The sequence below is a fragment of the Solea solea genome, chromosome 7 (genome assembly GCF_958295425.1).
Source record: "Solea solea chromosome 7, fSolSol10.1, whole genome shotgun sequence".
Taxonomy (NCBI): domain Eukaryota; kingdom Metazoa; phylum Chordata; class Actinopteri; order Pleuronectiformes; family Soleidae; genus Solea; species Solea solea.
In genome coordinates this window covers 16,197,094-16,223,592 of record NC_081140.1, presented here as the reverse complement: position 1 = coordinate 16,223,592, position 26,499 = coordinate 16,197,094, and the positions used below count along the sequence as shown (strand labels likewise).

At 41.9% G+C, this 26,499-nt stretch overlaps 1 protein-coding gene across 2 annotated transcripts; it reads right to left on the bottom strand.

The window, feature by feature from the left end:
• Positions 1 to 4,454: 4,454 nt before the first annotated feature.
• LOC131462440 (collagen alpha-1(XXVI) chain) lies at positions 4,455 to 26,393 on the bottom strand. 2 transcript variants are annotated; one of them, XM_058633679.1, is made up of 14 exons: positions 25,561 to 26,393; positions 25,166 to 25,288; positions 24,029 to 24,126; positions 11,507 to 11,568; positions 10,849 to 10,975; positions 10,141 to 10,239; positions 9,910 to 10,041; positions 7,398 to 7,481; positions 6,908 to 6,951; positions 6,742 to 6,804; positions 6,279 to 6,314; positions 5,595 to 5,639; positions 5,396 to 5,480; positions 4,455 to 4,993 (listed from the first exon to the last, which is right to left on the bottom strand). In XM_058633679.1, the coding sequence occupies exons 1-14, from the start codon at positions 25,734 to 25,736 to the stop codon at positions 4,860 to 4,862; spliced, it is 1,308 nt and encodes a 435-aa protein (XP_058489662.1). In that variant the 5' UTR covers positions 25,737 to 26,393; the 3' UTR covers positions 4,455 to 4,859. The 2 variants fall into 2 exon arrangements, with proteins under 2 accessions (XP_058489662.1, XP_058489661.1); XM_058633678.1 differs by having other exon boundaries at positions 24,029 to 24,132; positions 25,561 to 26,380.
• Positions 26,394 to 26,499: the final 106 nt, after the last annotated feature.

Sequence of the window (26,499 nt, the reverse complement as noted above, 5' to 3'; positions counted from 1 at the left end):
AATTAAACACATTTGTCGCACGTGAACTGGGCTTCAAATGTGAACAAGTCTGTCACGTCAGTTACAGACAAACAAACCAGGATGGTCCTCACTATACTCAGCATTAGTCAGCAAAAGGGACAGAGAAATAAACACTTATAAGCTTATTAAGTCCTAATGAACACGGTACAACACGACATGCTCATCACGTACTGTAGAAATAAACATTAGCGGAATTAAAACTAAGACATTTTCGTGCAATAACATTTAAAAGAGAACCTGAGGGATTCTTTTGCTGCTCTGGGTTAAGTATTTCGCAGCCGTTAGTCACTGATACAAGGTTATTGTGTGTTTGATGTCTATAGTCAGTGTCAGTGTCAGACATTATGCACAACCTTATTCCATAACATGTTTGGAGAAAGTCACCGAACATGTTGCAAAAAAGGTTTAAGTGATTTTCTAATTCACATCCTATTTCCTCTCTTATACCTTCCAGAAGAAAAAAACCCCATCTGTGATCAGTGAGTCTTCATGTGTGCACTGCTGATACTCGACAAAGTCATTTCAGAAATGTCTGCAGCAAGGCTACGACTATAAATTTGAATAGTATTCCAAACATTTATATTTATTGTGTTGTTTAAGTGAATTTGGTCCGTTACTCATGCTGTGTTTTAGTTAAGGCTTTAGGTTTTTAAGTTTAATCTTAAGTTAATGGCGAATTCCAGCTTTTTCCAGTCAGGCCTGATGTTTACAAGTGTTAGTAAGTGAATGAATGGCACTTATGGAAGTTTTGGAATCAGTCCAGTAGATCATCATTCATTTAGGCAACAAAAGCACATTTATAAACACAGGGCCCCTGTTTGGAAAAAAGCTGGAATTTCCCTTTACGCTCCATTTATTGTTCTTATAAGAAAGTTATAATAGTTATAATATTATAATAACCGTTTTTTAAGGAAAAGCTGCATAGAAACAGACTTCTGAAAGGTTTCATCTGTATCTCAGTCATCATTGTGTCTTATGTGTGCTGCAGGAACAGTTGTTTTTGTCAGGAAGTGATCCAGAGGAAACTTCTCGCTCTCATCACCTTCAAGGTTTGTGACGCAGAAGGAGCGAGGAGTGAGCGTGTGGTTTTCTTCAGTCTGCACGGGCACTGCAGAGATTACTCTGTGGCTCGTGATGCCTCTCATGACAATTCATCACTCTGATAATAATGTATTAGTGTCATGTACTGCCAAAACATAAATCATTAACCAAAAGTTCCCCGGGATGTAGATAATGCATATTTCTGGTCAGTGAAATACAGGTCACGATGAATTTGAAGTCATAGACGTGGAAACGCTCATTTTTCTTCTGCGTATCTCTTCCGTGGGATGAAATATCACCTTGAGTCACAGGCCGACAAGTTTACAGAAGCTGAGGTGAGTTGTTGCCTGGCAACAAGGTGAAATATTGGATGTATTAATATGAGATAGAGATTCAAAGGTACCGATGGTGGTGATACCATTGAACAAGCTGAAGGTGAGCTTTGATGAATCCCCAGCATCTTGGGCAATTTAATTTGATTTAAACCCCTTAACTATGAGCTACGGCTTATTACAAAGATCATTCTCAGCTCTTTTTCAGGCCCCCTCTTCAGCAACAGCACCATTCATAACCTACATGGCCCCTGGCTAGAGACACAGTAATCTCATTTGCACAGCAACAGATGTTTCTCTTAAAAACATCCGTTGACTGGGGAGCGAAAAAAGTCTGCCTCTCATTCTCTCAAGGGATCAAAGAGACCAGTCTAATCACTATGAAATCTGTCGCGTTCGCACTGGTTTGAGGAGACATATTGACTTACAGTAGGTCTCGCTGTGTCGTGAAACGTAAACACAGTCCTCCTGCCGCAGTCTGCACATATTTTACAAGGAATCTTTCATGTTTCGGTACATCAAAAAGGCTGCGGAGGGGAGGTTGCATATGAAACAACAAAACCCCTACACAAATAAACAGCACAGGGTTCCCATGGCAGCGTTGTGCAGTAATCTGACGGCTGGTTTCCCATGGCTGTGTCTCCTTGCCCCACAGACCTCCACTCTGTCTCACTGATGGTTCCTGTGATTGCAATCATCCATCTTACTGTCAAAGGCAAAAAAAGGGCAAGAAAGGGGAAATCAGACACACCATCTCTCTCTCTCTCTCCCTTGTGTCCAGCAAACAAGCCACCCCACTGTGAGCAGAGCGAACACTCGGACAACAGTCTCTCTCTGTGTGTGTGTGTGTGTGTGTGTGTGCCCATGCTTGTATGATCTACAGAGAGTGAACATGTGTGGGTGTGCATCTCTGGCTGTCTGTGCGTGTCCATTATGCTGCATGATCAGTCACTGGAGTGTACGCAAGGGAGCCATGGACATGTCTGATCTTGCAGCTGATCAAAAACTCCAGAGATTTGTTCCCTTGTGGTTGTGCAGAAGCGGGCCTCATATCAACACGTCTCTGTTCAGCAGACAGGAAAAACACGGGGAGAGAGAGAGAGACAGACAGGGGAGGAGGGGAGGGAGGAGACAGACAGAAACAGGCAGGCATAGCATAGATGAAAGGATGCATAAAGAGGCCAGAGTGGGATATATGACAATGATACATAACTGCACTTATCTCAATGTTCTGATCAGATAATTGAATGGCAAAAAAAAAGCAGTTCTGTTTTTGTCTGTAGATATAATAGCGGGCACACGATCCCTCTCTGTGCAGGCCTGACAGCTCTCCTTGTCAGAGAAGCTATGAATGTTAAAAAAATAATAATAATCCTTTACCTTTACAAGTGAAACAAACGTTTCCCATGTAACTGCAATAAAAAAAAGGGTGTTAGATCACGCACAGAGACGACTCACTGAACAAGATACGGAGGATGATGATGGTGAGGAGGAGGAAGAGGTGCAGAGAAACTTCAGTCTCCTCCTGCTGTGAAGGTGTGCTCACACAGGAGGTGTGAATGTAATTACACGCAATTAAGTCGCGTCTCGAAAATGAATCCCTTTTGTTTCTGTGACTTTAGTGTTACTGTGACAATCGACACGGATAAATATACAGTACAATGTTTTACAAATGGCCTGCTACACATAACAAATGACATTTACAAAGTAAATAAAAATACAATGAAATGTGTTCAATTTGAATAACTTGCTTGTTTGTCTTAACATCAGTAAAGTGAGTGGCTGTGTCAAAATATGACTTTTATATTCACTTGTTTTATTTTGTGTATATTATTGTCATTTGTTTTGTGATTATGATGATTGCTTTATATAAAGGGGCAGAGTAAATGAGATTCTTCTTCTTTCTGCTCCTTTTCACCTTTTCACTCAAGACTTTTTCTTTCTTTCTGTATTTGTGAATGAAATGAAATAAATAAACTTAACTAAACCAAACAACAAAACAGCATACATCAGAAGACCCTACCATGATATAGACCAACTGACACACTAAATTGCTCTAAATGGTGATTATTTTTAATAGTATTTATCATTCCATTTCAAAACAAACACTTTTATTTTGAAACTCTGTGAAATATTATCACCAATATCATTTTTGCAATAATCATATTAAAATATTATATCAGTTTGAGCTTTTTTATTTTTCAATTGACAGACCCTCTATTGACCAGACTAGATGTTCAGTGCCCCCCCCCCCCAAGTCATTTCAGTATGAGACTCCTGCTCTAAATTGTCCATGGGAATGTGAGAATGTGTCTCTGTGTGTCCCTGTGATGGACTGACACATGTCCAGGGTGTACCCCGCCTTTCACCCTATGTCAGCTGGGATTGGCACCAGCGACCCCCCTGCGACCATCACTTGGAGGATAATATAGATGAAATGGAAACTGTGGAAATGCAAAGATGTACATCATATACATCAGAGGCTGACGTACTATGTTGCTCATGAGCACAAAATGAATGACCCTTTGTTTTTCCGCCAACAAACTAAGCCATCACACTCCTTCCTGGCTGTAACTTCAAAGGCAAGTGAACACAATTTAACTCTTGACAAGAACGTGTATAATAAATAGTGAATAGTTCCTTTAACATAAGGACCCTGTGATGCAGAAAACAAATATTGTATCAGCCGTAGGCACATTCAGAGACCAACAGGCGCTGTCTCTCTGACTTATTACACAATAACCTTATCAGTGGGGAAAGAAATCTCAGTGGCATTTTATGAAGCAGTCAATGTAATCCTGTCAGTTTTAATATTCCACCAGCCATTTCACATGAAGGTTTACTGGAGCCAAGCAGGTTCTCCGATTCGCAGGCCAAAACTCAACTGTTTCAGCGTTTCTTCCCTTTGCTTTCCAGATGTGCTCTCTCTCGCTCTCTCTCTCTCCCTCCAGATGTGATTCACTTCACCTCACTTTACGTTCAACAGATCGTCTTGGCAGCCCGTCATGTCGTACCTCAGCTTTAACAAGGCGCGAGACAGAGAGAGACAGACAGACAAAGTGGAGAAGAAAAAAAAATGTATTTGACAAGCTAACAAAAGATGAACCTCAAGATTGTTCCAACAGTGTGTTTGACACTAAAAAGTACAGGTCCAGCTGCCAGGAGCAGTCTTTATTTTGAGGGACGGATAGTGCCAAAACACTCATCCCACTTACTGAGATTATATTTCATTGTACATCACCAGGTGGGGGCTGCGGCTGCAAGGGTTATAGAGACTGAGATCATGAAGCAACAGATGAAATGCTCAACATCTCATGTCTGCAAAGAACTCTTTTTTTTTTTTTTATACAAAAGTACTCATTTGTGATACAAAAAAAAAGATCAATTCAAACATTATGAACAAATAGGACATGTAATATGCAATATCTATTAGAAAAAAAATAAAGTCATGATGATTTTTTTTTTTTAAAGGGGAGCTTGTCTTTGTTTCTCCACCGGTGTCGGAGTGTGAGGAGTGATTAGGATTTGACGTTTGGTCTTCGTGGCAGAGAAAGACAGTGGGTCCAAAATGCTGCCAAAACCAGATCCCTCAGAGATGTCTGTTTAAAAACAAGAAAGACAAGAGAAACAGTCAGTGGTCAAAGTGCTTTTCCTCAGATTCTCCCGACAGGAAGAGTTTGACAATTTGAAAAACTACACTCCTGGTGCTCTGGTGTTGTGATACCACAGCGTAAGCACACAGCACATAAAGTATGAAGCTATAGAGTCAGAAGGTGATGAGTTTAGCACAAAACCATAAGACGTAGGAATCAGAAAAAGTAATATGATACAATTGTGATGTTTTTAGACGTCATGTTTGTCAATGAAATGTCCAAAGTAAACCTAAAGGCTAGTTTATTATAATTGCTGATAAATGACACTTGCTTTAAATAATAATACTAATAACACTAATAATACTAATAATAATGACAATAATAAGCTTTTCTGTTTTTATTCCTCACCATGAATGCCGATCATGTGCTCCAGGATCAGGACCCTCTCGGCCAGGATCTTCAGTGCCTCTCGTAGCTGCTGCACTGCCTCTCCCTGAACAGAACCATCGTGTTTATGCATAATCTTTCAAATGAGCTCCACAGGGACAAAAAAAATTAAATAAATAAAGATAAAGATAAAAATAAACAAACTTCACTTGTTTCTTACTTCATTCATGCCTGCTCCTGGCTCTCCCTTTGGACCTGGTGCTCCCTGAGAAACACAGTACAATAATCAAACATCTCTGTGATGTTCATGTGTTTCTGGGGTTAGGGTTAGGTTATAAGTAAGTACATTTTATTTATATAGCACCTTTCACGGATATAAATTAGCAACGCGCTTAATAATAAAAATAGAATAAAATAACACGAACAACCAAAATACAGAACAGTAATACGACACGTAAAACAGACCCTTGTTAAAGTAAAAGCTTGTTTTAAAAGCCAGGTTCAGATCAGCAATTTATGAAGGAGTGTGACCATTTAAAGCTCTAAAAGTAGTAACCAGGACTTTAAAACATATTCTAAAATGAAGTGGTAGCCAGTGAAGGGACGAGAGTGTGAGTTAAAAGTTCTGTATATGCAAGTAGTGTTTGTGGTCATGGTTAAATACATGATATGTCACATTTCTGCATTAAAACATCTAAAAATGACCGGACTAATGTTATATACTTTGCTGAGTAGTGTGCTTACATGAGTCAAAACAGTTGCAACACTTTAAATCTAACCCTGTATTTCAATTTAAGGTAATAGACATTTTGTAAACATCCTTTTGGTTGTCTTTACAGAGAGTAAGTCTCAGCAAAGTCACTGTAAATCACAGTAAAAGGTGACGACACAACAACATACTTACAGGAAGGCCCTGCTCGCCTGACGCACCTCGAAGTCCCTTTAAAATAAAAAGAGCAGAGGAATATCAATGGACTCCTGCTCACACACACACACACATCTCACCAGCTTGTCTTCTTCGTCTTCAGTGCTAATCTGTCTCTTCACTAGATCTCCAATCTAAACTCATGCTAGTCGAGGAAGAGGATCAGGTTTAAAGGCAGAGGCCCACTAGAGAGTCACTTGAAATGGCCGCTCTGATTAGTGAGGCCTGGCCTTGGACGAGGGAGAGAGAGGAGGATTAGTCACAGCTTGGAGAGAGACTCTTTGAAGAGCAGCCTGCTCACCTTTAATGTGTTTAAGGTTGCATGACAACAAGGGCAATTTACAAAACATGGAACAAAAAAAGGCATTTGATAGTTGAACAGAATCATCAGGATGTGCAGTCTGTCTGCTAATACACTGACGATGATGGTTTCTGGCCTTACCCTTTCTCCTGGATCTCCTTTAGGCCCAAGATACCCAGACGCTCCTTGGAGGCCTTCCTTACCCTAATGTCAGACACACAGGATAACAGAAAGAGATGTAACTGTGCTGGAGACACATTCATTATTTTTATTGATCAGGAGACAGCTCTCAGTAACAGATACTCACATCTTGTCCCGGCAGGCCTGGTATCCCTGCAGGTCCTTGTGGTCCTGCAGATCAAATGGTGCCATTCACAAAAAAACATCAAATTTATCTCAATAAATGGATCTCGGTTTAATTCAGTGAAGTGATTTATATTGTAAAAAAGAGAGATTACAAAATAAATTCTTGATCTACAATCTTAGAGGTGGATGTGGTTTAGTAGGTGAAGTGGTCTTTCAGTGATCAGAAGGTTCCTGGTTTGATCTTGATGCCGTGTTATTGGTGTGCAGTCCATTCATATTTGTTAAAAAACATGACATGTATACTTTTCTTATTTCACATCCTCCTGTAAACTAGCATGACATGTGTTCTATGTGTAGAGATGTTTTCTATCTCTGACCAGGTTTAAAAGAAAGAAAAAAAACATCCAACACAGATGTGTCAGTGTTAGACCGAGGTCATGAGATTCTGAGTTATCTTCTTTTAACCATTGAGACAAATCTTATATCCATACCTTGGGGTCCAGTGGGACCTGTTGGACCAGGTGGACCCACTGTAATCTGAGGATTAGGGAGAGCTGGATGAGCAGGGATCTCCTCTGAGGGGGGGAAACGATAAAACATTAAAACAGAAAGTTTGATTTAACCTCACTGTTATTTTGAGGCCCTGCTTGTTCAACTATCTGAAAGCACTTATATACCTGAGCTAGGTTTGTCTATAATTACTCAAATTTTTGTTTGCGTTGACTTCAATGAAGACACAGTAGGATCAAAATGCACCTGTGTTTGCACTGTTTTAAAGGCTGAAAATATATCTGGTGCTCCAGTTCTCATACTTTATGCAGAAGTTTGATCTAAACTTTGTACCAAATGTTACAAAAACTGTGATAAGCAGCCCTGATACCAGAGGGTCCATGAGAATTTTGAATTCCTTGTCCTTCCTAATAACATTGTCCCCAGCTTCCTAATAAATATCTTAAAAGTTGAAATACTATTGTTTAGATTTAACAACACTATGCATTTACTGAGATTATTTACCAGGCTGCAACACAGCTAATCCCAATGTCTCCACTGCCAAAGCTCCAGCTTGTCCTCTAAAAGCGCTGTTCTACATACAGTAGGTGTCATTTAATTTCAGCATGAGTTTGTGATAAATGAGTAAGAATTAACGATCTTAAATCTCTACTTAAGTAAATACAACTGAATATCATGTCAAATAAAAGATAGATAAATCTTTGAGATACTCACTGAATTGAGTTTTTAAGTCAGATTCATTCTGATTTTGAGTGATCACTTGAATTTCTAACTTTAATCTATAACTTGATGCAGACACAAACAAATGATTTATCCACAAACAAAACATTGGGAACAGCATGAAAGAAACAGACTCTGTGACTCCACATTAGCCTGCAGTTACAGACACATCTGTGCCATGTCTATAAAATGCTTTATTAGATCTCCAAAAAGCCTTATAAATTGTAGTTTGTTGGATACAAATCTTTTTTCTCAGACTATCAGAAGAGTTGAGACATCCAGGGTCAACACTCAGACTGCACCACTTTCATCGGCAGTCAGCAGTAGGACTAAATCTGCTGTGACAAGTGATGGACAGGAACAGCTGTTCTGTCTGAAGGAGGTCCGGTTTAATGGAGCAGTAAATGCTCGGATAAAAACATGAATGAAGTGGAAGTTGTGCTTTGTTCTCAGCGTGTAAGATATTTTAAAATATGCTTGTAAGTATAATTTGTTTGAGATCATGCCACACTTCCACTTCCTTTCCACTTTACCATATGCTCAGGGTCAGTCTTTCACTCAGCTGAGAGGGGGGGCTGTTACAATATGGCTCCAGTCCACAGACAGGGTCTAGAAAGAGCACATTTCTATCTGGAACTAATTTTCTAATGTTTCAGTCTCCCCGAGTCTGGCTGCTTCCCCAAGAAACTCCACATGAGTGGCAGACTATGTCCTCCCTCGTAGCCAACCAAGCTTTTGGCTGCGAGCCACCGCCTGTTTCCCAAAACCCAGACTGTTGTGCTGACAGCTAACAAATTAGGTCTGATTTACAGCCAGTTGGCCCCCCTCGGCTTACACAGTCCCACAGACCCAAATCTACATAGTTCCAGACCCGCAGACACAGTTCTGGGCTCAGAAAGACAGAGCCAGCCAAACACCTAATCAGAGCCAGAAGCCTTTGTGAGGTAATGATTACAGCATGGACTTATACTGCCTCCCTGTGGTAAAACCAAGGGCTTAAAGTAACCCTTGTGCACAGACTGGTAACACTGACACAGGTGTTACCAGTCAAAGTATTTTTTTTGTTAACCATTTTCTTTTTTTCTGTCCATTTTGTCAATATAACAACATCACGTGTATTTCTGTGTACTCGTGCGACATGACATCCATCCTTTTGTTCTCTGCAGTATTAGAGCAGAGAAAGAAGTGAGCTGTGTTAAATTGGATACGATGAATGAAAAATACCTTTACATGTTTCCCTAACTGATTCAGTCCCTGAGCTATTCCTGAGATTTATACGCTGGTATTTAGCGACGTTGTTGGTGGTAGTGTTAAATGAGGTTGCAGTAAACAGTGGCACAGCGGCAGCAAAACACACGGAAAGAATTAAAATAAACCTAAGCCAGACGTCCTTCCTCCAAAAACAATACTCTCGCCGTTAAGTCAGCCACTTAAAGCAAAAGACCCTTATTTCTCATTTAAACATCAGCTACTATATGCTTTATTCTCTGTGCTTCCACCTGCACCACCTTAAAATAACTGTAACATACATGCATGCATGAGGCATGTGAGTGTCTGAAGTGAAGAAACTCATGATTTGTCGGGGGAAGAACTGTAAGAATGAACCTGTGGTTCTGGCATTAATTTAAACTGTATGGAAACTGAATGCTTGAAGCATTTTTTTTTGGGCCAGAAATGAATCATGTGTGTACGATCTGTTTCTCATTTCAGTTCATCTAGGACAATTTAGTCTTGATTTGACGGATTCAATTTGAAGTGGAATAGTCTGCACACCTTCGTTGTGGACTTGAAAGACATCACCCCGTAGTCGTAGAGGAAAGGAGCTGCTCAGCCCTGGAGGACCCGGTGGACCAGGAGGGCCAGGGAGACCTATTTCTCCAGGTGAACCTCTGTCCCCCTTTGGTCCTGAGCACCATTGAAGACAAAAAGAGAAAAACAATCAATTAGTGGCATTAAGCAGTTGTAGATCTAAAAGAGATTCATTGTCTGATGATGGCGTTTTACCGATGGGTCCAGGAACGCCTGGTTTTCCACTCGGACCCACGGGTCCTGCAGAACCAGGAAGTCCTGGAGTTCCAATGGGCCCTGGAGGCCCTATACCTCCTGGTATGCCAAAAAAGAAGAGACAGTCACAACCAAATGTATAATTAATAATAGTAATAAAAGTACCACCAGGTCTGAAGTTGAGATATACTGTAGATAAAGAAAACCATCATTTTTTTTACTTTTTCATTGATTCATTTTCTTATGTTCAGGACTTAAATAGTAAGAAGATAAGATGCAAGAAGGCTTGCTTTTCCAAACAAGAAAGTGCAGTATCTATCTCCTTATGTTGAGTATAATCAGAATACACAACATACAGAACATGTTTGGTTCCACTGTAATCTGACTCTAAGGTTATGACCTAAATTATGTGGGTCATTCAAACATGCAACAAGTTTCAATTTCAATTTACTGGAGGAATGTTTTCTTAATTAATCAGTTAATTGTTTCAGAGATAAAAAGTCGGAGAATAATACGTCTCCAAAAGCCTATGGTCCTGTCTACAGTCAAATGTTTGTTATTTCTAATAAGCAGAAAGATACATTCTCTTAAATTAAAGGTGTTATTATGTTATTGATCTGCATTTACTAGTGATTAAGTGCGATACAAACTTTTTTTCAGTATAACCATAACACATTAGAAAGCACATTTTTGGTGACGTGTTGGTACCTGGTGGAAGGTGTGACGGTGGTCCAACTGGGGTGGGTTTAGGTGCGTCCACCTCATTGTCAGTTGAACCTGCTGGTAAACTGTTGACTGTGGGCATGGAGGAACGTCCCTCTTCTAAAAGCCTGATCTGGAAGAACAACAGGTTTCAGACACGTCTGCACTCAGTTAACGGTAGATAATGCGGCATTTTCTGAAAAATCAAAACAAGTGTAGCTTATTCCAACAGTAAACCCTGCCAGTCATCCTTAATGAGCCACTAGAAGTGTGTCGTGGTGTTTCCATCTGCAGAGATGCCGACCTCTGGCGTTTACTGTTTTCTCTTTGGTTTGTTCTGGGGGCCAACGTTTGAGCTGAGCAGATACTAAAATGTGATGTCGACAGACTGCCAGCCACTAATTGGTCAGAGAGTGCGACATCTGACTCAAGAATCAAACCAAACAATGCCGAACTGCAGATCAGTTAAAAAGACTTAAAAATCAAATGTAACTGTCCTACAATAGTATAGTTTGAGTTTGGAAACTACTGATACTAACTGTAGAGAGATGGTTGACTTGGCTGCATTTACAAACACCAGCCCATAACTAATTCATACTCTCAATCAAGTCACGTTCATGACAATGGCATGTCGTCAGTCTTCTCACAGGGGAATCCTCCTTACCTTTGATTCAATTGCATATATTCTGCTGTTCATGTCAGTGAAGCTGGTACAATTCATACACTCTGTAAGAAAAGAAGCAGACAAGGATGTGTTTAGTCTCCACATTACAGCAGCAGGCATACATGTCGCTGCTTACTCTCCGTCTTTTCCTCACATTTGGCGCCCCTTACATTTCTGTTGTTTTGTTTTTTTTCCTGGCACCGTCAGGAATACCTGTCTCACACTGACACTGAGCAGGTCAAGCCAAGAAACACAAGAACAATACTCATCAAACCAGCCCCAAGAATTTGTTAGGAATCTCTTCTACAGCAAATCATGTCACATACTCGCAGTATAAATATTATTGCACCTATCATCTAGCTCTCTCTCTCACTCACACACACACACACACACACACACACACACACACACACACACACACACACACACACACACACACACACACACACACACACACACACACACACACACACACACACACCTGTTTGTCTCTTGACCTCCTGACTCAGCACGTTTTCTGTCTGTCATCCTCTCACAGTGATGACCTACTATACAACGTGCAGTATTACCCACACCCACAGTTTAACCAAGATAACCACGTGTAGCACAAGGAAACGTGGATAAACAAACACATTCTGGTTTTCATAAACTCAGAGCACATTATCACCTTGAAATGTCATCATTTACATTATCGGAACTGGTTTTTTGTCGACATAAGGCAGAAAAGTCCCCATAATGTGACCGTGTAAATAGATTTAGGTCCCCACAGTGTAAGTAATACCTGGGACACACATACAGAGTAACATTTCCAAAGGTCAACAATTTACAGTTTAATTTAAATCATGACAATTACCGTACTTGGTTGATAAAAATGTGGTTCTACAGTACCTGGGGGGATTCCTTTTATTGACAAGTAGTTTGATGATTATTGCATCAAGATATTTTTTAAATATTTAATGAAATGTGAAAAAGGGGCCTTTGCCTTACGGGGCACCATCCACATCATTTAATATTTAAGTAGAAAAATCATTTGAGGATGGATTCCACAGATCGTGTTGGTTTTGGTCTTTTTCCTTCTTATTCTTTCCCCAGATTCCCTCATTGTATTTATATGACGGTTTACATTTCTTGTTTGCAACCAAGTTTTCTTGTTATTTTCAGTCTGTTTTGCAAACTTTGGTCAATTCGTTCAGAAATTATACCATTCTAGCGACCACTGAACCGCAGATACCTGATGCCATGCTGTGCAGCAATTGTGGGTTGTTTTTACATGAACTGTAACCCAAAATCCAAGAAAGAATAGCACAGCTACATACAAAAGCACTGTATTTGTTCTAAATCTGAGCCTCCCTCTGGTCAATGGTTCATATGAACTGTGGAATGTCAGCTGTCCGTCCCTCCAATGGGACCCACCCACTTTGTGGTCATAGCGGGGACACATAGAATGAGGAACAACTGGTGCTCATAAATAACTAACTAGCAACAAAATAACCCAAACAGCTCTGGTTTGCTAAAATCATCGCACCCAACCGCGACACAGGTCACTAACAGCAGCCGCTGAGGTTTCTGTCTCACTGAAATAGGACAACAAGGAAGTCTGTGCCATGTCTATGTGTCTGTAATCATTACCATCACGTCTCGTGGTGTATCAGACTATGTGGGTGTGGTTTCTGGGTGCCCTGTTTCAACATCTACAGTCTCGTCCTGGAGTGTAGCCACAAACGGAAACAACAATCAACAGTTCAACCAAAACCACATACCTTGGGATTCGTCAACCCAAATACTGAGGCCTGTTCAACCACCAAGATCAAAATGACCCCACACGACCTGCTTATTGTGCCTGACTGCACTGAGGTTTCTTCAGTGACTGCGACATGGACATCAAATCCACTCACAACACAACAGCATGACTGCGGGCGATCACAGGCTCTGCTCGGCGACAGAGCCGCTGAGTTGATACGCCTTCATCTTCTCCACAATTATTTATCACGGGCCACAGAGGAAGTCTCCACCCTCTGCCACTGTTATATACACAACACCAATCTGTGTTACTGTGTGATGTTTTTCAGCTAAATTAGTGTTGTGACTCAGCAGGTGCCACTGACAGCTCAAGACCTGAAATAAGAAATTGAGACTATTATCTATTTCAAGAAAACATAAATCAAGTGAGAAGTAGGCTCAATTTCCCATAGACTTTCATTCAAATTGGTTGCAATTTTCAGTGTCTATTTTCATATACAGTCTGATTCTTTCCCATGAGCTGAGCACAGTCCAAGAAAAATAACCATGTCTTATGTTGCCATGGTGTAATTATGAATCCAAATAGACTCCATAACACATTTAATTTGAGTGTTTGATGAATGAATGAATGAATGAATGAATGAATGTGGAAGGTCATTTAAAACATGGTGTCATCAGAAAGTGTGGAATGGAAGAAAACAAAGCTTCTCTCAGGCACACAAATGATCATTTTGTACCTCTAGTGGTGAGTGACAAAAGCATTACTATTAGTGTCTGACATTTTTATTTACTGCTTACCAGTAACTTGGAAATAATGAGCGTCTGTTTCACATGGAGCAGTCGTTAATTTGGGATTTTGGACACAGCCTTATTTGGTTTTTCATTCAACATTTCAAGAAGCCACAGAAAGTTGGACCTCAGGGAGACTAGCAGCCACTTTGTGGCAGCTAATGAGGATTCTAATAAAGAACAAAGCGAGCTGCCTTGTAGCAGCTTTTCTGTGAGTTAGTTGACGTGGAGAAATTAGCATATCGGTCTTGTCTGTTGGATTTCTGCACCTTGTGCCAAAAGAGGAAGCTTCTTTGGCTCAATACTTCACTCTTAAACAGGTCCAGTCTTCGGCTCTTGTCCAAGTACAGCTAGAAATAAGCCAGTCATAATTGAATATGCAATAAACACACACCACCATCCAGCATAATTGTGAACCAGAGCAAAAAAACAGCATCTCATTTTTTTCTATAGGTGGCGGGGGGGACTTTCTGTTTCTACAGTTGGAATTTAATTATGCTGGGTTAGAAAACCAAACCTCTGCAGTGCTTGAGCTGATGTTTAGAACGAGACCACAGTTATGGAGTCTATTTGGATTCATAATTACACCATGGCAACATAAGACATGGTTATTTTTCTTGGACTGTGCTCAGCTCATGGGAAAGAATCAGAATAATGTTGTCTTTAGTGGGAAGCAAACTAAACATCAAAGAACAGTGCAGCTTTTCTGCTTCAAAGTGGAGAACATATGTGCATTTATCTTTGAGGGGCTATTTCAAATATTCACACAATAAAACTCCTCTCATCTTCATAAAAGGTTGCTAAAAATAACACAAAGGAGGCGAGTAAAAGAAATTTGATTCACAGATGTGCATGAAATGCAATTAATTAAACTATCACTTTGATGGGTGCTGTGTCAAGTGATTATATGACAATGTGGCACAGAAGCACTGCTGTTTGTCTCAACTGCGCAATGAAAACCGACAGACGGGAGAAGACATGGAGAGGTTTGATCAGACTCTACCTCCAGGCAAAGTTTTGAGTATTAAAAAAAGATAAGAAACTCTTGGTAGACACGTTTTCATTTCAGCATCAGAAGAGCCAAAACAATAAGCATGTGTCATCGCGGCAAACTATAAAAGCGCCGACCTGTTTAATGAATCATTCCTGCCATCACTGTGTGATCTACAAGACAACACAGGATGCTTTGGCAAGACTGTGCGTCAGTCTGCGGTTACACTTCTGACAACAGACCTGGAGGAAGACAAAAGAAATCACCTGCATGTGTGCATGTGTGTGCCTGTATTTGTTGCCTCTTTAGGACCTATTCTGGTATAAACACTGACCTTGTCAGGACCAGTGGTCATCATCATGAAGACAAAAGTGTGGATAGAACCTAATTTCTGAGGAACTGACAGAACCTGTGTGCATGTGAGAGCCTGTGTGTAAAAGGGAGGGAGGGGGAGAGAGAGAGAGAGTTATTTTGATCATTTTGGTCACTAAATATTTGCTCTGTCTGTCTGGGGAAAAAACTATGTATTGATACATCTTCTTGGACCAGCTGGAGTCACTGTCACATCTCCAAGATACACAGACACAACTTGCCAGTTTGTGTATGTCTGTGGGTGCGTGTGTGCGTGTGCGTGTGTGTGTGTGTGTGTTCGTTCCTTCTTGTATTTGTAGCTTTGAGAGGACAAAAAACAAACAGGGAGTGGGGACATTTTGGCTGGTCCTCACATCTTTAAAGGACCTTTTGTAGGTTTAGGTTAGATATTGTGTTAGTTCAAGGAATGCATTATATCTATGAGGGTGCTCACTACAAATGTTGTGCAAACAAGTGTGTGTGTGTGTGCCTGCATATGGCAGTCCCCCTGTGGAAGCTGGCTGCATCCCAACAGCCTGTTGTCTGTCAGCCCGAGTCAGCTATTGCTGGCATGAAGAACAGCTGGCACTGGACAGACATGCACAACACACACACACACGTTTGCGCAGCATTCGTAGTGAAGACATTCATAGAAATAAGACATTCCCTAGCCCCAATTTCTAACACCACCCCTGAAACCAAGTCTAAGCCCTTTTAAGGGGTGACAGAATGTGTGGACCAGCCAAAATGTCCTCACTTTCCCAAAATGTCCTCACTCCCTATGGTTTGTAAGTTTTTTTTGGTCTTCACAAAGATACACATACAAGAACACACACACACACAATGTCACAAACTCTGTTGCTCACTAAATCACACACCCACTTTGACTGCGGTGGCTGGTGGAGGATAGTGAACAAAACATGTTTTGAAAACCAAGATGTCCACAGTGGGACCATTAAGTCTTTTTCACCATGATGCCATCAGACAGGCCACACAATTGTTACATAAACTCAACTCAACAAATGCAAATACTTGTCGAATATCATTACGGTGTAGTCATTTCATACAAAGTTAGATTTGGTCACTGACTTTTCCCTCATGTGTAATCACTGAGGTCACACCACTTCTGTGCAATACTTCTGGGCCATATGTGCAATATGTATAGGTTTTTTGTAAGTAGTGTTTTTTCTTTGTTGTACTCTTTTCTCTTCCTCTCTGAGACACTCCTGTGTCATTTCTCATACCACCACAGTGCATCATGGGACCGCAAACTGCTGCCCTGATGCGGAAACCTTAGCAACGCATCAGTCGCAGCGCGGGACGGATGACCTTGCTGATGCACAGACATAGGGTCATTGTGATGCTATGAGATGATGTCGTGTGAATCTGGTGAGGAGAGACATGATCACTCTGTGATTGGATGATACGAGGGCGACATTTTTGAGGTCCAAATGGTTTTACAGCAGCGTCTAATGAAATGGAGGGGGAAAAGGGCGGGGAAGCTGAAAGAGGGGGAAAAAAAGAAGCTGCAGAATATCCCAGCAAATAAGTCATATCAGAAATATTATAATTATGAGATGAGAACACATGAATGTCATGACAAAACTGGAACTTCCAAAATTACAGAGTTTCCCATGAGCCAAAAGCTGAGGTGTTTATGTTTAATCAGTGTTAGCTTCTCACTCCAGTGTGAACACGCTGTACAAACATTTTGAGAATAAGCTTATTAAGAGGCTTTTTGAGTTTTGTGCACAACTTAGGGACATTGTCAAGCCACTGATGCTAAGAAAATCTGACAACCACAAAAACAAAAACAAATAAATTCATGAGCAGGAATCTCACAACAACATGCTAAATACAAACTACATAAACCTGCAGATTACACCAACCAACCAAAGAGAAACATCTGGCTCTCTTTGACCCCTAAGAACCTTTGTGGAGCTTAACTTTGAATAAACATATGTGGAAAGTCACAGACAGAAAGACATTAGGACACCTGGAAAGATATCATTGAGAGACAGGAAGAAGACGATGATAAGGAGGTGAAGAAATGAAAAAAAAGCTCACAAGAAGCGTGAACAGAGCATCATCCATCACGAAGATCAGACAAGAACCAGAAACAGCTGAGCTTTCCTGCAGCTTCCAGCAGGTCAGAAGTCACTATCTGACCTGTATTTGAGCATAACCAGGGATGTAACAGAGACATCAGTCAGACCCGTTGTATATATATATCTCCACAGATGACTCTGGTTTATCAATTTACTCTAAAGAGATGTGAGAGGGCGATCTAGAGAGGGAGGAGACAGTGAGCAGAAATACAGAAGATAAGGAGGCCAATAGATGCAAGAATGAGCATGGACACGATGAGATGAACAAATTTAAGTATTTCAGAAAAATGATATATAAAATAGCTGGTGTTAAGATAATCTCTCATACAACAAGGCTTTAGTAGAGTTACCCTCTCATCCAGCTGCAGGGGAGAAACCTTCATGGCTGCAGCATTAACAACTTATCACATTGGACACTTTTTCACCTCTGAAATGAAAATCACCATTAACTCTGGCACACCCAGCTTTAAACTACGTTAAACTTCTTTTCCTAGGCTTTTGCATGACATTAAAGGTTACCTCTCTCACCAGGGGAGGTCCTGGCACTCATTCCTTTAAGATTACGCTCCCCCATACACAGATGTTCCCCGCAATGCCTACTGTTAATGTGATCGTGTGTGCAGATAGACAATGGGGTGCTGCTGATGGAAGCAGGGAGGAGGGGGCAAGGGCCAACGGCAGGAAAATTACCAACACATTTCCCCCCCAACTATGTTCCATGCCGTCATGTGTGAGCACAGCTCTGCTGAGAGCAAAATGTAAGTCTCCAAATGCACTGTACATAGCCAGCACAGACCAGACTGTCAGAAATATTGACGGGTCAGGGTGTCAACTGAATGTATTCAAGAAAACACCCACTTTCCATTAGCAGATGCAGAAAAATCCAGGCTCTGTGACCTGCTCGGCCTTGGAGTTTGGCCACGAGTGTGACGATTTTTCAGCGCGTCGTAGGTTTATACTGTAAAAGGACAAAATTAAAAGCAGTTTCAGTCTCAGCGTGTCAGGAGAGTCGCACACAAACACACTAGAGGATTTGTTAGAGCCAAAACAAACAGAAAATACTTGGACTAAGCAGCAAAGCCTCACAAATCGGAGGCTGGAATGAGTCCAAAGCTTTTTTTGTTTGTAAAATGGCAAATCAAAATGTTAAGACTGAATATTTTTCTATTGATAAACGGATTAAATATTTGCCGAAATATTTCAGCTGTGAACAATTTGTGCTGTGAAACCTCTCTTTGGTCTGATTTTTAAGGAAAAGGACAGAATCTTAAATATGATGATGAGTGCATGATTGCCATGCAAGATTGGCTTCTATACGGTCTTGTGTGCCCAAAAAATAGTAATGTGTATGGTCCACATCCCCTTCATAAAAGGCTGTTTTAATTTATGATAACAATAGACTATGTCCTCCACGGGCGGACGCGGAGGCTGCGTGTGACGTCATCCACAGCGCTGTGGCTAAACTACAAACACAGCATCCAGAGGCTCTTGTGTTAATCTCTGGGGACTTTAATCATGTAACTCTGGACAAAACACTGACTGCTTTCCACCAGTACGTGGACTGTAACACCAGGGGGAATAGGACTTTAGATCTGATGTATGCAAACGTGAAGGATGCATACACAGCCACCCCTCTGCCTGCACTGGGGAAAGCTGATCACAATCTGGTCCTGTTAAAACCCCACTACATCCAAAGAGTGAGGAGGCTGCCTACAGTCACACGCTCATTCAGGAAGTGGTCTCCTGAGGCTGAACTGGCCCTACAGGACTGCTTTGAGACCACAGACTGGGATGCTTTGCATGGATCCCACAATGAGAACATTGAGGCGGTGGTTGACTGCACAACTGAGTATATCAACTTCTGTATGGACGTTGTTGTTCCTGTAAGAACTGTACGCTGCTTTGCTAACAACAAGCCCTGGATTACAAGCAACATCAAGGGTCTTCTGAACCAGAAAAAGATGGCTTTCAAGGATGGTGACACCCAGGAGCTCAAGCGGATACAGAAGGAACTCAGAGTCCAGCTCAGAGAGGCGAAGGAGCAGTACAGGAGGAAGATAGAACAAAAGATGCAGGAAAACAACATGAGGGAGGTGTGGGAGGGCATGAAGACAATCACTGGCTGCAGCTCCAAGAGAAAACCCCCCATGGAGAGCGATGTGGGTAGGGCAAACCAGTTAAACCAGTTCTTTAACAGGTTTGATCACCCCATCCCATTCACACATCTGAATGCTGATGCCCTCACCCCTCACCTCACCCCCCAACTCACACAAGCCTCCACTAACACAGATGAGGACAACTCCCAACCCCCCACCACACCACCCACGATCACGGCAGCTCAGGTTTATGGAGAGCTGAGGAGGCTGCGTCCTAACAAAGCTGCAGGTCCAGATGGAGTGTCACCTCGACTGCTGAAGGCCTGCGCGCGGGAACTAGGTCACCCCCTTCAGCACATCTTCAACCTGAGCCTGGGACTGGGGAAGGTTCCCCAGCAGTGGAAGACATCGTGCATCATCCCAGTCCCAAAGAAACCCCATCCTGGAGAGATGAACGACTTCAGACCTGTGGCCCTGACGTCGCACGTGATGAAGACCATGGAGCGACTGGTGCTTCATCACCTCAGGCCACAGACCTGCCATGCCCTTGACCCCCTACAGTTTGCTTACCGGGAAAAGGTGGGAGTGGAAGATGCCATCATCTTCCTGCAACATCGATCTCTCTCTCACCTGGACAGAGGCAGCGGTGCTGTGAGAATTACATTCTTGGATTTCTCCAGCGCCTTCAACACCATCCAGCCTCTGCTTCTGAGGGACAAGCTGTCCGGGATGGGAGTGGGTTCACACCTAGTTGCCTGGATAAGTGACTACCTGACCGGCCGACCCCAGTATGTGAGACTGGGGGAATGCAGGTCTGACATGGTGGTCAGCAACACGGGGGCGCCGCAGGGGACTGTGCTCTCTCCAGTCTTGTTTACCCTGTACACGTCTGACTTTCAGCACAACTCAGAGCTCTGCCATGTGCAGAAATTTGCGGACGACACAGCCATTGTTGGCTGTATCAGGAGCGGAAACGAGGATGAGTACAGGGAGCTCATCCAGGACTTCGTCAAATGGTGTGACAACAATCATCTGCTCCTAAACACCACCAAGACCAGGGAGATGGTTGTGGATTTCCGGAGATCCAGGGTGCACCCAGAACCAGTTCTTATCAAGGGGGACTGTGTGGAGGTGGTGCACACCTACAAATACCTGGGAGTACAGCTGGATGACAGGCTGGACTGGACCACCAACACAGATGCTCTGTGCAGGAAAGGACAGAGTCGCCTGTACTTCCTTAGAAGGCTGGCATCCTTCAACGTCTGCAGGAAGCTGCTACAGACCTTCTACCAGTCTGTGGTAGCGAGTGCCCTCCTGTACACAGTGGTGTGCTGGGGGGGCAGCCTAAAGAAGAAGGACGCTTCACGCCTGGACAAACTAATAAGGAAGGCAGGCTCTGTTGTAGGCACAGAACTGGACAGTCTGACATCGATAGCTGAGCGACGCACACTCAACAGGCTCCTGTCCATCATAGACAATCCACACCATCCACTACACAGCACCATACACAGACAGAGGAGCAGCTTCAGTGACAGACTGCTGTCAATGTCCTGCTCCACAGAAAGACTGAGGAGATCATTCCTCCCCCATGCCATCAGACTCTTCAACCTGCATCATACATGACACATACATGCAAGCACACATGTACAGCACACATGTACATCTCATTCTACAACGCCTTTATATTTTTTATATATTTTTTCTTTTTTCCTTTTTATACATATGTTTCAGTTTATATTTAGACTGTACATAGACCTGCATGCCTCTTATGTTTCTATCGTGTAACATATTCTGGAGCTGCTGAACTGTGAATTTCTCTGTGAGATGAATAAAGTATCTATCTATCTATCTATCTATCTATCTATCTGTCATGTTGCATAAAATGACATATTAGGTAGAAAATGAAAACAACTGGTGGGAGAAGGAGGAGGGCGGAACACCTCAGCTTACACAGACTTAAATCCTGACTCTTGCTTTCTTTCTTTGCCCCGTCTCTGTATCTCTGGGGGCCACAGGAACCTCTGAAGTGGAGCCAGAATCTCATCAAACTAAAACCAGAGGTGATGTCATCTTCACTGACTAAGGCTGTCCCCACTTGCTCTGATAAAACCGCTGGCTCAGATCCTCACTGCAACTTTTCTGCTACTCGACCTTCATGTACAGCGTTGGCCTGGTGACAGACTTCTGCTACCAACCAAAAATATTATCCACACTTTCAAGAAAACTTTGATATTTCTGAGAAAACCCCCCCAACTTTTTTGCATGGAGGAGAAAATTGTTACCACTTGTGTGTCTGTTTATTATAATGAATATGTATATACATATGTAAGTATATGAAAGTTAAAACAATTATGAGTCCCTCAGACATGTCTACATGTGAACCAAAGAAAAGATTTGCTGCATCTTTCTTCAATTTGTTGTACAGAGGTTAACCTACACGCGGAGAACCGTGCAGACTTTGTATTTCATGTGTGCAGTCTGATCTTAGCACGGTCACGTATGTTAAAACGTGTCATGCTCATTAATCTCAGTGGGGCCATTTTCCCACAGAACCGGCTCTCTGCTCTACTGCCGTCCAGGCAGCTTGCAGCAGCTGGAGTCCTGTGGGATAAAACCACTTCTCATTACACTTTTCTATTTCCTTCTCCCTAAATAGTGCGCTGTATAGCAGTCTGTGTCTTGCCAACTCTAACACCTTGTTGTTTATGTGCTGTGGTCCCAACTCTCTCCCTTTGGTGTCCTCTCTTTTCTTTCTATAACTCTGACACAGCGAGCCCTGCCTGCTCTGCCTCTCCGACATCAGCCTTTGTCTTTAAAGTCTTCTCACAGAGTCCAAACTGGCCCTGTGTCACTGCATATGGAGGCGATTTTCTCTCCTGCACTGTAGCCATTAGAACGTGCAAAACATTTCAGCCAATGTTAAATAAACAGTAAGATTACTTCTTCACACTCATGCAACCACTTTGGTCTCAAGTGAACCATAATCTCGAGCATTACACACTCGGCGGATATAACGATGTATTAATCTTTGCGAGGAATAATATCCCCCAAATAATGGTTTCCAAAGTCTCCGAGATAATGTCCACATGTGTTCATACCTTTTAATATTAATGCAGGTTTTCTGAACTCATGGTAAATCAGACTCGTCCAAGTGCAACAAGGAATCATTTTGGAAAATGGAACAAGATGGTAATTATTACCAATAGGCAAAACTTGCTCATTGAGGTAAGTGTTAACCTTGGACAAATGTACAAAAGTCTGTATTTTTTGACGTGCCAATTGCTGTATTTCCCAACACATAAAAAAGTCAATCATGGATGTTTTAAATAGAGAGAATTTTGATCATTTCATTTTTCTCTACACATTTGTTATAACTCCGTTTGCTTATTTTGACTGAGCAGTAAAGAGTTCTTGTCACTTTAAACTTCTTCCATTCAAGAATTATGGTGGCTACTGTGGCAGAAGTCTGAAATTTCAATCTGTGCCTCAACACAAACCTGACTTCTTTAAAGATGTCTCTCCAACTTAAAAGCTTGGGTTTTGCTCTGATATGCATTGTAAACTCTGAGAGCTTAAACAGGTGTGTGTCTTTCCAAAATCATGACCAGTCAACTGAGTCCAAAGGTGGAGAAACATCTCAAAGTACTGTAGATGGGGAGAAATGCAAGGCACGTGAACTAAATTTCAACTTGGTTATGGAGTTGAAGTGAGTGAATTTATATTCTGAATGCACTGTATATAAACAGCTGAGTTATGGCAGCCATACATCAGATCACCGTCCACCCTCGCACTCTGTGGCTTGATGCTGACTGTGGTGGCTGAAAATGTTGGTCTTCACTGGCTCAGAGTCTGTGGTCTGTGCTATCCAGGAATGGTGCTGCCCAATGCCAAAACCAGATTACCTCCCACTTTACAAACTGGCTGTTCCTTTTCATTCATTCTTTTGACCAGAACAGCCACAGTGATATTCAGGCTAAACTGCATGTGTGAGTAATATAAGTGTGTGTGTGTGTGTGTGCACAAACCCACACACATTTTTGCAGCGAGAGATTGTGATTTTACATCTTACAGGCAAAGGAGTGTCTCAAATGCATGGTTAGAAAGCAAAAGGTAGAGGATCCCTTTTGACTGCTGTTCTAATGCAATCGGTGTTCCCAAACGTAATCCAAACTCCTACTTCAAAACAACTTCACAGTCACGTATAGAAGCCGACAGCTGCACAGTAGCACGATTAGCAAGATGCCCAACTACACACCACAAAACATAAAAGAGCACTTATGTGGGAAAGGCTGCCTGGTGCTGCTAAAGAGACACAGATGGGTTTGAGCAAAACACATGGCCTTTATTTCACAGACTACCCAGTATGCGATTCCTTTGTCAAAGTTATGAGAAAGTTGCATCATGTTAAAAAAAGGGAAAAAAACAAAAACAGTGACATGAAACTCACCCTCCCGACACTCCTCTCCCACAAACCCTGGGCAACATCTCCACTCCAGTGTGGTGACTTGCTTGTAGGCAACCTTGAAGGAAGGCCTGATGAGGGTCCTGTAGCTGGAGAACAACACATTGCAGCTGACTACACGCTCACATATGCACATGCACAAACAACTGACAGATATTTATTTTATTTCTGCTTTGACTCAGCAGCAAAGAGATGAGTGGAGACAGGAAATTAGGGAGGAGTAAAGAACAATAAATGACCAGGAGAGGAATTTCACAAGGGAATATTGCAATTACATGCATTAACTTGAATGAATACCTTTTATTTCAGTCATTTCTACTCCACAAAACCTAAAATACATCTCATTAGCTTGATTTTCTGTTAACGATCTTCTCCAGCTGCTGCTTATACAAACATTTTCACACAGAGAAATGCTTAAATACAACCATATAGTATTCTTATGTATGAACAACCTCCCATTGGTATCCACAGGTAATGCATGTATTCTCTTATTCTGAAACCCTTCTATCATCTTTTCAGTTCCTGGTAACTGACACCACTTCTTTGCTCACCTTATACCCGTTGCTTGCCTGTTTTTCCTTCTCATCAACACTTTTATACATGCTGTGTAAATCAGGATTCAAACCAATGACCTTCTTGCTGTGAGGCAACAGTTCTAGCCACTGCCCTGCCATGTCAACAATCCTGAATGGAATGTCTATTGCCAATGATGGAGGTTGACAGGTGACACATCCTCAACTCTTCCTGCATGTACACACATCTGATTTTAACAGCTGAACATAACAAACCAATCACAGTTGGTGTGATGACGCGAACAAAATTGTGTGTATTGAACTTTAACCGGTGGGAGAATTACAATTTAAACCTTGTTTTGAGGCAAGCTTGTGATATACATTTTTTTAAGACTTGAATGATGATAAATGTTGTAATTTTTAAAGTGCAGTAAGGACTTACTCCTTTTTCATTTAGGAACCTGGTTTTAAAAGTCTGATTTACTTATGGACACACAAGAAAAACACAAAATCCTCCCCTGGCATCCTTAGACTTGATTCTGAACAGCCAAACAGTAAACCACACAGACAAAAGGAGACAATGGTGAGCAAGGACTGTGAGCTACAGTACCTGACGACTTTGGAACAGGGTCCAGGCCATCTGCAGCCCTGAAATACTCTCTGCACAGTGGTTTCTGTCCCATTGTGCACCTGACAGGTCACTGTTTTGGAAACAGTGTACTGACACCAGTTCCTAAAACACACACAAAAATAGTTTCCACTATTATTATTGCAAAGCAATTTTACATAGAATAACAATCGTGCATATTGGAGTACATCATGTACATCATGGTGCGAAAACATTCTGCAGCATCCAAGCAAATTTCTTTGCAACGTTTTTGGTTAAATCATTTTGAAATAAATGGTAATTTTTGTGCCTGATCTCTGAGGCAGAATATTTCACATGTATATTTGGAAGTGACAATAATTAGATTTTGAAAAGGTGCCATGCCCAGCTGTGCTTACCTGAGTAGGGTACGTGACCCGGTACCTGGTGGTCCGGTGGTGCCGCTCTGTTCCGATTTGATTCGCTGCCGCTGCACTGTGATGCTTGGAAAGTGATACATAAACCCTGTTCCCATCGAAGGAGAGACTAAAGTTATCCACACGCACAGCGCGAAGAGCAACGACAAACCCATCATCTCCTCTTGTTTTATCCCTGATATAAATGCCTGTCGACGGCGTTCAAGTAAATCCCGAGGTTGTACAGTAAAGCCCTCTTTGAAAGATCACAGATACAGTAAATGGAAGACGTGCGCAAAAAGAGTCTATGTAAATAACCGATCTGTTAAAGAGTTGGCCATCTAGGCTTCCCGACTACAAACAGACTGATCCTCTCATGAGCTCAAAATGAGTGACACACAGCCTCTTCCTATAGAATAACGTGGGTTCCTGAGGTTTGACATACAGTACCGAGGAGTCAAATATCCAGCGTGCGTAAAAGCGCGCTGAGTGTGAGACCGTGCGTAAAAGTGTGCCTCGTCCCGCACGAAAACCACGAGAATCCACGCCAAACTGACGCTCTTACGCAACTGTAGCATTGTTTTTATTACCCTGATTCAAGATGAAGCTTCAGTGAATCGCGACGGGACTTATTTTGATGCATTTATGCTCAGCCCACAGAGCCAGTAACAAAGACAGACATGGTTTGTTTTGGGGGTTTTCACCACTTTGTCAAATATCCGGTTACTCAACCAACTTCTGACATGATCAAAAGCTATAATGGCACGACAAACTAATAAGATATAGCAGATTTTAATTCCGCTAGTGAACCGTCTATTTACAGTTGAAGAATAGTTCCAGTGTCAGTTTACACATTCCAGTACGACCCATAAAGCCGTAATATCATAATATGCTTCACTGAGCACTTGCATTTGCATCACTTCTGTTGTGTGTGAGCAGAAC